Source organism: Egretta garzetta, unplaced genomic scaffold (genome assembly GCF_000687185.1).
Source record: "Egretta garzetta isolate BGI_Z169 unplaced genomic scaffold, ASM68718v1 scaffold126, whole genome shotgun sequence".
Lineage (NCBI taxonomy): Eukaryota > Metazoa > Chordata > Aves > Pelecaniformes > Ardeidae > Egretta > Egretta garzetta.
The window spans coordinates 1,972,174-1,984,292 of NW_009260128.1; the positions used below are offsets into that span (position 1 = coordinate 1,972,174).

General features: G+C 36.9%; 1 protein-coding gene across 1 annotated transcript in view; it reads right to left on the reverse strand.

Annotated features, from left to right (window-relative positions):
* Nucleotides 1-12,119, reverse strand: part of ZNF407 (zinc finger protein 407) — a 330,523-nt gene that overhangs the window by 203,519 nt on the left and 114,885 nt on the right. Inside the window, exon 5 of the mRNA XM_035896932.1 lies at nt 6,923-6,997. Coding sequence (XP_035752825.1) covers nt 6,923-6,997 — 75 coding nt within the window. The remainder of the gene's footprint in view (nt 1-6,922; nt 6,998-12,119) is intronic.

The following is a 12,119-nucleotide window of genomic DNA, read 5'->3' on the forward strand; positions in this document are numbered from 1 at the left end:
CCTTTCCCATGAAAGGTTGGACCAGATGATCTTTGGAGGTCCCTCCAACTTGGGCTGTTCTATGACACCCATCAGAGACCAGTGCACAGCACACTGTGAGGGCTCATGATGCAGAAGATTGTCTTTACAATATGACAAGACCTCCACATTTCTAGCACTTAAGTCTCAGTCAACTTTTTTTTTTTTTTTTTTTTTTTTTAAAAAACATTATAGCACTGTGGGAATGATTTTAGAACTGTGTTCATGGTACCATGCCACTCCAGAACATGTTTCTCCAGTATTTGTTTCCACCTTCAGGTGATGAAACTTAAGTAAATCTGGACAAACAAACATTCTTACATAATAGATTACAAAACTGCTTTGGCTGCAGAAAAATAGTCCTGATGGCATTATGCCTTGATGGAAGTATTATGAAGTGTGTGGTTTAAAACTAGAAGCTGAGCTTCTACCATCAGTCATACACAGCATTTGCCGCAGGATTTCTGCTTTCACTTCCAAAGTCTACAAAATACTCCTCATGATTCCTCAGAATATATGGAAAATATTTCATTGCCGCACAGTCAAGAGATTATGTTTCCATTTCCTTTACAATGTACTCAATAAATATTTGTGTTGTATTTTATAGAGTGATCAAAGCTAAGAGTCATGATACCACCCGTGACATGGAACACTTTACATCCATAAATGCCACGAAGTACAACACTGTACAAATTGAAGGTAGTGTAACACACTTTGCGTAAGTGTCTGGACAGGTCTCTTGCTTCCAATCCTGCGCAGGTAAAGAGGAATTTAAAGATATATTGCCAACCCTAATCTTACTCTCTCGGCCTGCATGGTTGACTTACACAGTGGAAGTAGCAAGCTGGGACATAGGACTGGAACAACTTACTTCCAGCTGACTGCAATAGAGGAGGGATCAGCTTGCGGCTGACTACTTTTTGGCTGATGGCATGCAACTATGAGCGGTGTTTTCCTTGGAAACAGACTGTTGTGAAAAAACCCTGCAGCTTTCAGCAGCTACCCATACTGTCTTCCACAGATCCACAGACAATGTTAGCATACACTTGCTAATGAAACTAATAACCTAGGCTCTAGACAGTACTTGGTTGTTTATGAATACAATGAGATCATAATTTATATCTTGTTACGATGCTCAAAATGAGCCAGAGGTGCTCACTGTGGGCAGCATGCATCCCATTAGGCACTCCCCTCTATCATCTACCCGTAGCAGCTAAGCCTTCAGGAAGGCTGCTGCCGACTACAGAAATTTCCAAAACATCTCACATCATACCTGACAACTAAAATAAACTTACTTCAGATTGCCCCTCCTTCTGAACTGAACTACAAGATTGCCAGGATTTGATAGGCAGAACAAATAATAAGTAGTAGTAAAATAACTCTGTTCTTTTACAGCCCTCCAGTTGTTATTTTTCTTTCTGGTATGATGCTGAATTTATCACTTGCCTTCGTGAAAACAGTCTTCGAAAGTATAAATGGCTGCCTACTCTTTTCTTCGTAGCAAAGCAAATGCGTATGAAGTGTGTACAGACAACTAAGCCAAGAGGAAAGCTAGCTGTGAATTTTCAGCATGTCATCTACTTCTGTACCTGAGGAAGCCCAGGTAACCCTAATGGCTTCCTGGCATTCCTCGAGTCGGCCACAGAGAGAGAGAAGAACACTCGGGCAGCAAGCGAGTGGGGAGCTTGCACCTACACTCACACTCCGAAACAGTAAAGCACCAGCCGAGAGCTGGACCCCACAGGAAAATACTGCTCTCGAAGGTCAGGTAAGCTCCAAAATACTGAAAGCCTAACACAGATCTTGGGTAAAACTCCTAAATAGCTCCTAAACAATGCCAAAATGTTGAATCCTTCCCACTCCCCTCCTCTCGTCACAAGCTTCCAACTAGTAAATACTTCAAGGAAAAGCTACCTTAGGGCTTTTCCAAAAAATGATTCTGCAACTCTCCAAGAGCCTTTTTAGGCCAAACACAGGAAACAATCAATTAAGTAAGTTTTTCATTCCCATCAAGTTAAACTAGTAATGTTAGGTTTTGGTTGAAAAGCTGAAAATTATTTGCAAGAAGCAGTAAAAAGTGATGACAAGGCTTGATGGCCAGAGCCAGCACATTCCCCTCCAGTGGTTACAGGTAGCCTCTCCTCTGAGTATCCGCATGTACTACCAACACCTCTGACTGGAAACCTTCAGTTGCTTCGAGAACTCAGTCTTTCGGAACATGAGTAAGTTATTACAAGATGATTGCATATATATATATATATATGACATGTCACTCTGTGACTTTTGCCACTTAGCTTTCCCAAAATCTGTGGTAACATCAGCTGGATCTTCTTACGTTGCAGGTACAGGGTAATATTATACAAAACAGGCATATCAAATAGTTACTATCAGAAATTTCTCTACTCAAAGAAAAATGTTTCAAAAGAAGGATTAACAGCTCAATTAAATAGAACAGGGTTGGACTGAAGGACTTAATTAATTTCCAGTTTTACATTCAAAATGGAAATATCACAACAATGTAATTTATTACAAAATGATTCCCAAAAAAGCATACAGAACATCAACCCCTCATTCATTTTTCCTGGCTACTTTTCTTTCAGACCTCAACAACCCCTTCCAATAACATACAATGGGGTCTTGTATATTTTACGATATTTATACCACACGTGAGTAGCATTTGATATTCCAAAATTCATGCGGGCTTATGCAAGCACATGGAACAACAGGCACCTAGGAAATTCCTCTTTTTACATCAAAGCAGTTTTGTATAAAGTACACAAATTTTAGCATTAGACTATCTTCCAACATTACTTGAAAAAGCATCTCAAATACATTTAGGCTGCTATTACATAGTAATAGATATTTATTTACAGCTGTTGCTCTCAAGTTGAAATTCTTACACAGCTTTTCCAACAAATTAAGATCATTTGAAAATTATATGATCTTCATATGATGCTACTAGCACTGTAGCATTGATTCCATCTTTAAAGCACACAAAAAAAAAATGCCAGAACATTCCCCTCCAGTAGTTACAAACCCAAACATATTATTAATGACTGGCTTGATGGCCAGACCTTTATAAAAATGTTTTGTAACACAAATTCCAGCTCAGCAGGTGTTTGTGCCCCAAGTAACTTTATATCTATGAACAATCCTATTCAACTCAATGTGATTACTCATATGCAAAAAGTTATTTCAGAGGCAACTCATAATTTAAATTTTGTAAGGAAGATGAGGTAATTAACTGTCAACAAAGACCTTTCTGTGGTAAACCTATATAAAGAACAGTTTAAACAGATGTATCAGATAGAATTCTAGTTAACAAAGTCTTATCTACTATAAAATGCATATTGTACAGTACTAATGTTGTCCTGAAAAAAATCTCTAAAGAACAGTGAAACGTATTTTTCACATGAAAAATTTCTAAGTCCAGAGTTGTGCTTAATAGTGGCAAAACTCAGTCTCAATGATGAATGACTCAGTGATTTTATTTTCTTGCTCGTATTTTTATGTGTATGTATATATCCTATAAGCAATAACGAAACATTGTTTTGTGCTGTGTTTTGCCACAATTTACACATAAGTAACATAATGATGTAACAGAAGTTAGAACTTGGCACCATTAACACTACTGATGCATTCACCTTGTCCTCAACCACATTGTCTCCTAGACACAATAAAGGTGTAGCCAAAGATTTATCCTGCCAATAAGATATAGTTATAGGTCCCATGAAGATTACTGACACTGAAGTACCAAATATGTACTGGCCTTGGACTTAGCAGATAACATGCCAGTTTTGAGACACATTCAAGTTGACAATAAATCAGTATCACAGTTCCAATAACAGGAAAAAATACCTTAGAGGAATTTTTGTGTTAAAACATTCCACTTTTGAGTAGTTGTTAAATGGTAATGATCATAATGGACTAGGCAGTAGGGGGTTTTGTGGCTGAAATGTGCAGACATTTGACTATGAGGCTACTATTGTAAACTTCTGTGATTTTCAGCTGCACAGTATTTTCCTCTTAAATCAATTTCGTCTTCCAGAAAAAAAGAAAACCTCAAAACAAAAGATGTTTTAGTATCGATGTTATTATGAATTATATTTGTTTTCTATATCTGTACATGCAAACACTTCCACAGCCTCCGTAACACCTCCCTTTTGGGCATACAAAATCGCAATAGTTATGGGTTACGGAAAGCTAAAGAGAGCAAGTACTGCTTACTAAATTGTAAATGTATTTTTTCTCTCCCTCTCAGAACTATCTTAATATTTGTCACCAGAAATTCCTTTCTGAGAAGTTTGTTAAAAGGGCACCAATTTCTCAGGGTGCATGGGTTGTAGCTATTTTTTCAAGCACCCTTTTGAACTTATTTCAATTTTCTGTTTTTGATGATAGTCATGCTGACAACTTTTTTTGGTCCATCAAATTCTGTAGTACAATTACATGAATTTACTTTTAATAAATTACCATCTTTGCATATATCAGTCAAACCATGAAGACTAAACACTTGCAAATAAAATGCATTATTAATTTAATTGTCACAGCCTATTTAGCTAGCTTCTATTAGTATTTGCTATAATATGCAATGTATCAGAGGGCAGAATCAAATTCAAAACATAAAGAATAAACTGATTATATTGTCCTAGAGAAATTAAAAAATAGCAAGCCTGCAAAATTATAATCAAGGCGTTCATGTTTTAAATAGGTAAGAAAACTATGTAACTTAATTATAATATGTTTATACCCAAAGTGATGGTTTAACTTGCTGAAGAAGGATTTCTTTGGTTCCTAAAGCCATTAAAAGGCATCATACTCTCTCATAATAGGAAGGGAAAGGTAGAAAGGAAGGTTTGGTATTTACTGCGCTAGATCACGTGGCTTAAATGTCCACCATCACCAGCAAGGGACTGCTACTAGAAAAGTATAATGTTGTTGTAGCTCTGCCACCGCTGTTTGATGCTGTTCTACATAAAGCTGAAGTGCCAGCTAGAAAGGCATTGTAGATAAGAAATATTCAAAAGATGGATGAAGACATTTCAGAACAAGAGAGGATGAAGTCACTCAAATATCACTTGTTTATGCTGGCCTGGGGGGGTAAAGCTGCAACAGCCTGCGCTAGCAGATGGGGCAGGGAGGTTGCAGGCTGGTGATGGGTTCTCTGCTCCTCGGGCAGCCGGGGCTGCAAGGGCTGGGAACCTGCCACCCTGTGGAGGGGCAGCAGGGCAGGGACCCCCTCCTCCTCCTCACACCATGCTGGAGGGCCAGCCAGAAAGCCTTTGAGGAAGAAATGGGGAAAATGGAAACAGCCGGAAGGCTTTCAAAAGAAACACGCAAACAAAAGCCAGCAACAACCAATTTAGATTATAGCATCCTTCTTGTTTAGGAATTCATTTCAAGATGATGATCGCTAAAAATATGCCTCTCGGGCTAAGATACTATATTTGGAAATCTATTGTATGTATCCTTTATTGCGCACATATTCACTAGGGTAACGCAAGTTATCTCTATGTCGTATTTATGATGATTATACAGTAAGCACCCCCTTGTAAAAGAACATATTGGTATTGAGTGCTTCCAGTTATAAAATAAGCCACCAGAGCAAAACATTTTTCGTAATTGTTGCGCTATGACAAAAGATAACCAGCATAAACTTTAATATGATATCTGCTTCGATGAAACTCTAATTGTTGTTTCGATGCATCATTCTATAGTTTAGATGAAATAGAATATCTCAAAACTCTTTAAATAACCATGTGTTAGGGAAATTCTGGTTAAGTACTTTGTAGAGGAAATCTCATTAAAAACGTAAGCACCACTTAAATAAGTGCTTAGTCAAACATAAGGTGTATATGGTGTGTTAGTTTAAAACTCTACTCTTAGGTCACTCAGTGATTTAAGTGTGACGAACTTGTGAGGAAAGGGTCTAATAGACTACCATTTCCAGTGTCTTTAACAAGACGTGAACATGACCCAGAAAGAGTTCTGCAGTGTTCTCCTAGCTATCATTTATTTTCCCTTTCTTTCATATAGAAACCAGAAAATACTCCTTATTTATGAAAGCCTGTACCAGAAGAATGAGTTACAAGGCAGTAATACTTGAAACAGTATCAAGTATCCAGCAATTATCTCTGCAGGTAGGATACCTCCATCTACCCAGACTGAAAGAGAATATGTGATCTTTTGGCTATCCAAAATCCATCAAATTTCTAGTTCCACCAAAAATTCAATGAAACAGCAATAGCTATGCCACAACATGCCTAATAAATCTGAGGCAAAATCTGTTTATCTGCAAACACAGCGCCATTTAGTTTGTAAACAGAGTTATATTTTAAAGCACAAAAAAAATAACCTGCTCACAAAAAGAGTTTGAAAATAAGCAACTGTACACAGACTGAAAAAATAAATTAATGAGTTTTAAAAATAGTCAAAACACCAGATCTCTGTTCCTGCCCAAGAACACTGAGGAAACTTTCTTTTTGATTCCTCTGTGGCTTTGACCTCAGTGATCAACATAAATCTCAGAAAGTAATTTTTAAAAACCCAGGAGCATCAAGGCCAGCAAGAAAAAAAAAAAAAAAATAAAAATATTTTGTACTTGGAGGGACAGTGACAACTACGGAAATTTTAAGAAAATAGTATCACCTGTCAAAAAAACACCCAAAAGGTGCAAATCCTACACCTTTTACATAGAATTGCTTTCTACAGCAATTTTTCTATTGACACCCACAGACATGTCATAAGCACCACACTGACAGAGCACATAAGCATGTTAGCTCCCTCTGTAGTTGGAGTTGAGCTAAAACTCCAGATGACTTCATTTTGGGTAAGTTAAATATTCCAGATAAGGTCTCCACATATTGTACAAGGTAAAATGAAAAAGAATTTTAAAGTAGTTTACCTTTCTTTGGGTGTGCCAACTCCATGCTTGCCCAGTAAATGAGTATTCAAATGCTTCTTCATCACAAACGCCACCCTACCAAACAAACAGAAAACCCAGGAAGATTATTTTTTAATTAAGGGCTTGTTGATTTCTTTTTAAATACAGTATTTTTCTGGTTTGAGCATGCACTTGAGCATGTTTTACTAAAGGTGGACTTTTACAAACCCCTGGTAGACTACAATTTAAATCTGGGAGTTCATTCTGTAACGACAGGTTTTCTTCAGATTGCAGTCACTTGGCTATTTTTCTTACGAATAAGTAATCACAACCATACATCACTGGTCAAAGAATGGAAAATCTGTTTCTGCTTCCCTTTGCAAATTAGAACATCTTATACAATATACTGATAATATAGTCTATTTTACCTAAATACCATCTTCTCATGTTATAAACTAATGCATTTCTAGTTACACCTTTGAATTTATTAAAGCCTAATGGGCCCATCCTGCAACTCTTCTTCATACAAGTAGTTCCATTCTTTTTAATGAGTAACACAAAAATACAGCAAGATCAGATGCTTTAATCACCACTCATGTCTGGTCAAACTTTACTGTATTAATTATTTAAAGAGATATACATGGAAACAAATTAATAGCCTTAGTTATTTTATAGCCTTGTGAAAAAAAGGATGGAAAAGGTGAAGCAGACATTCATGAATACACTTTGAGCAGGAAAATTGTTCAAACTGGCAAGACATTGTTCAAAGCATCAACAAAATGCACACTACCTGGCATTATGTTTCTACCAAACAAAACACAGATAATTTACTTTAATTTTGGTGACATGCATAATGAAACAGATAGGAGCCTATCAAGTACCATTCTTCTGCTGATAAGACCATAACATCAATTTAATTATGTCATGTGACTGCTTCAAACAATTTAGATATCAGACTGAAGCTTCAAACTCAAATGGTTCTCTCGATAAGCAAAAATTTTACTGCTGCAACTTTCAGTGTGAAAAGGGCTTGCAAACATTTTTGTTAATTATGTATTACAGCTGTCCTTCATAAAGTTAATTACTAATAGCTGAAAGGCAATAGACTCTATTTGCATATGTACATGAAAGGCATGACATATGCAAAAATATGATTTTAATTAGCATTCCATGATATGAAGGGCTACAAATCAAACTGGCATGTTATAAGATTTTTAACATTAAACGCCGAATTCATCTGGACGTGTTTGCAGCAATGGACAATGGAAGGACTGTAAAACACTAGCACTATGGAGTGTAAGAGCCACAAAAGCCAAGAGACAGTACTTTTCCTTTACAGATATGTTAATGTAGCTTCTCTGTGTCTGATCTACTTTGGGCACTTTCACATTATTACAGAGAATCTCTCTTGTGCATCCCTTAAGGTGTAAGAATATTATTCTGTCTTATTTAAATGATAGCAATTTCCTTATTTTTTTTCTACAAAAAGACATTAAAAATATCTTAAATACTTTACAACTATGAATAATCTATCACACCGTTACCATTATTACTATGCAAGTGTCATCAGAATTACTGTACATGGGGAAAATAATTGCACCAAAATAAAAGATGTGTTCTAGTAACAGCACAAGGCATTCAAAGCATACTGCGCCCTTGCTTTTCGGCAGAAATACTAACCATTTCCAAACAGCCATGAAGGGTACCAAACAGATTTTAATTTAGTAATACTTGTATTTCCTATTACAAACCTTCATTCTCCCCCTTCTCTAAAAGAAAAAATAAACGCAAAGATATTACTGTGAAAGGGCAATGTGCAAGCGAAGTTGTAAAGGCATACTTTGCTATTTACATGGAATATAAAGATCCCAACCAGCTACACAGTATTTCTAGGGAAGGTTTTTTCTTTCCTCCTTCTGAGCCTGTATACTTGAAGCTTCTGAACAAAAGCTGAACATTTCTTACACCACACAACCGCAGGAGGTACAGACAGACATACCTTTCTGCAAAATCCAAGACAAAGGCCTTGTTAATAATGTGAAGCAATTAATCTCACATTAGCTGCCTCCTCTCCGTTGTACCTAGGTTCTGAGTAACCATTTTGCTGTTGTTACACAGCACAAATAAAATGAAGACTGACTCAGTAAGTGCCTCAGCGCCTACTAACATTTCCAACTTTTAATGTAAGGCTTGAAGACTTGAGGAGCGCAGAATGTCTCCGTGCAAGCCTGGAGTGCTCAGTATAGCTCAGGAACAGCTCCCCACCTTACAGAATCAGGCCTTAAAAATAAAAGCAGTTGCTATTTTCATAAGAAATTGAGAATAAGATAAAAAGTATTACCAGAGATGGCCCTTATTGAAACAAAGTATTTTTTTCCTTAGAATTGAGGTAAAGTCATCTTGGTTTGGATGCTGAGTTTGAAGACAACCTAAAAAAAAATGTCAGGTTTGGGAACTATCTGTGCATGTTTACCAAATACTGCAGGTGATTTTGAGAGAGAGGCGGTAATGGTGGTTGCTGCATTTACAAAACAAACACAAAAAGTTTTCAGTACATTAACTCTGGGTTTCTAAGAACTAATTTTAGTAGTCAAAAAATATTGGTTTTATCTATGCCAACAACTTACCTCTGCTGACTTAAATCAGTTATTCCTCAGATAAGCCAGAACTGAATAAATAGACATTACTTAGCCTTGGTCTTTTCAAATGAATCTTAGGGGAAGTCTGGGTGGCACCAGTAAGGACTCAAGGAGCAAACACTTTCAGGATGTTTTGCTCTAATACTCTTCAAATCAAAGAGAATCTTTCTGTCAGCTGCAGCAAGCACCAATTCAGGCTTCGCTGAATTTCTCATTTCTTATTTTTTAATTCTAGTGGAAATAGAAATGTTAAAATGCTAGAAATTAACTGGTTTCAGAAACACATCAAAAGGGAGTAGGAAAAACCTGTAATTGCCATACTCTGCTATTTCACATACACACAAACCAGGCCAGACTAGGGGCCTGGAACCAGTTTTACAAACTCTGATCTGGACATACTCAACCCCAACCCACATGAAGATAAGAAGTCACAGCCCAGTTGCTCTCCTGAGGGTCAGGTCTTGTAGGGCAGAAATGTCTAGCCTGTACATCCAAATCATGGCCACTGGGAGTTCCCTCCATCCGTTAGGGATACTGCTCCTAGAAGCAGTGAGTAGGTAAGATTTTGTTTGCTTCCAGTCGCATTCTGTCGCTTTAACTTTTTCAGTAGTTTTCTATTACTCTGGCTCCAAACTAGCAACATCCTCTGTCTTATGCACTCTGTGTTCAAACTTCAGGATAAATTAAAGCCAAGTTGAAAAAATGCTTTAGAATAGCATCCACACTCCCTATGGACAATTTTTTGCACATAAGCTATAAATAGCTTTCAATCATAAATATGTGAGCACCTTTCCCAAAATAAGTTTGCAGAATATTCTGTGTTCAGTTTAGAAAAGTTGTGGCTTTATAGGAACGTGTCCACTCATATTCTGTGGAAGTCTTCAAACAGTACTTGGACTCACTCTGAGAATGACTGTAACTGATTTAGGAGCCTCTACAGACTTGTCTTCAGTTATAAAAGCACATTTTAATGTACAAAAGAAATAAAGGGACTTCTAATTCCAGGAATAAAGAAACATATTGGACAATCTTTACTGCCACTTTTTATTCTAGTGTCATACAAGTCCTTCAGCATGTACAATGTTTATCATCACAGTACCCGAGGAATATGAACAATCTGTCATGTATTGTCTGTTCTCTCATTTTCTCTGGAGGGAGTGAATTGTGCTCTGTGAAGTATCTTATTTTGAGAGGGCAAAATATTCTAGGTTTTATTATGTTTCAAATCTATAATAGCTTTTTTCTTTTTAATATGTACATTGCCGTGTTAGTGAAAAGCCAGGCTAAAAAACCCAAACACACACAAACCAAAACCAGCATTCTGGAGCATAAAGTCATGAAATCTGCTATTTCCTGAGCATTTACCAAGTGCTCAGACTTTGGCCTAGTTCCAAGGAAGGAGCTACATCTTACCTCTACCAGAAAGTCTCTTGAAGCCATGTCAACAGACCAGTCATCTTGTAACTGCACATAACTGCTAAGGAGGACCAGCACAAGAATTTATTTTTGCTGGACTCTACAAACAAAGTATCTAGCAGTTGAAGAGCAATTTTAAATCACTTCTCAGTGGACACATTGCTCTCTGCAACTGCTCCTGGAGAATTTATCTTACAGACAACAATGTTCAATGATGGCAGAAAAGTCCAGGAGAATAATAATGAATATCTACCCTTTATTCATATTCTCAATATCCTTTACATCTCCTTTAAACTGTCCAGAACCTGTTTATACATGTATTTAACTCTGAGAATACAGGTAAGCTACTGCATGACATGTGCAGGCCCCAAAAGCACGGAGGATGTTTTCAAAAGCTCCTTGAAAGCCTTTTTAAACAAACAAACAAAAACCCCAAACACTCCAAAACCACACACCCACAAACCAACCCAAAAAAAAGCAGAATAGAATGCTACTATTTTTAAATTATTAGTATTTAGTACTTGGTTTTATCACAGGTTTCAGGCACTCCGAAAGGCTAGAATGGTTTACCATTTTGGACGAATCACCTGGGAGATCTGACAGCTTCAAGGAATAATAAGAAAAAGGATCTCTTAAACTTTTATACAGCACCACAGAATATGAGGAAATAACATATTATCCTGCCTGCATCAGTTTTTGTTTTCCATGATCTGTGCTTGAATTTCTACCCCTGTATCTTCACCTGAGGCAAGAAACCAGAAAATCAAGGCAAGCTGCATGGATCATGCCAAGAAGGGGGACAGTACATTCGGGCAAGTAAATCACAACATGGACTCAATGGTTCTTATTACTTGAATGAAGTGCTCTTGTTCTTTACCGTGTCTTGAAATATGCTGCAAACCCTAATTGTTTGTAGTTGAATGAATGGTTCATATGGAGTCATACCAACAGGTGTATCAATTAGTAAAAGAAACAGTGCAGTTTCTCAAGGAATATCATGACCCGCATGTATTTCAGAATGTTCAATAAAGTTTGTATATGCAATTCCATATTTTTGCATGTACTTTAGATTTGTACACATAAAAGTAAAACTTCATATATTCAAATCAGCATTTAGTCAAATAGTACATAAACGGCCTATATGAAAAGTCTCAAAATTATAC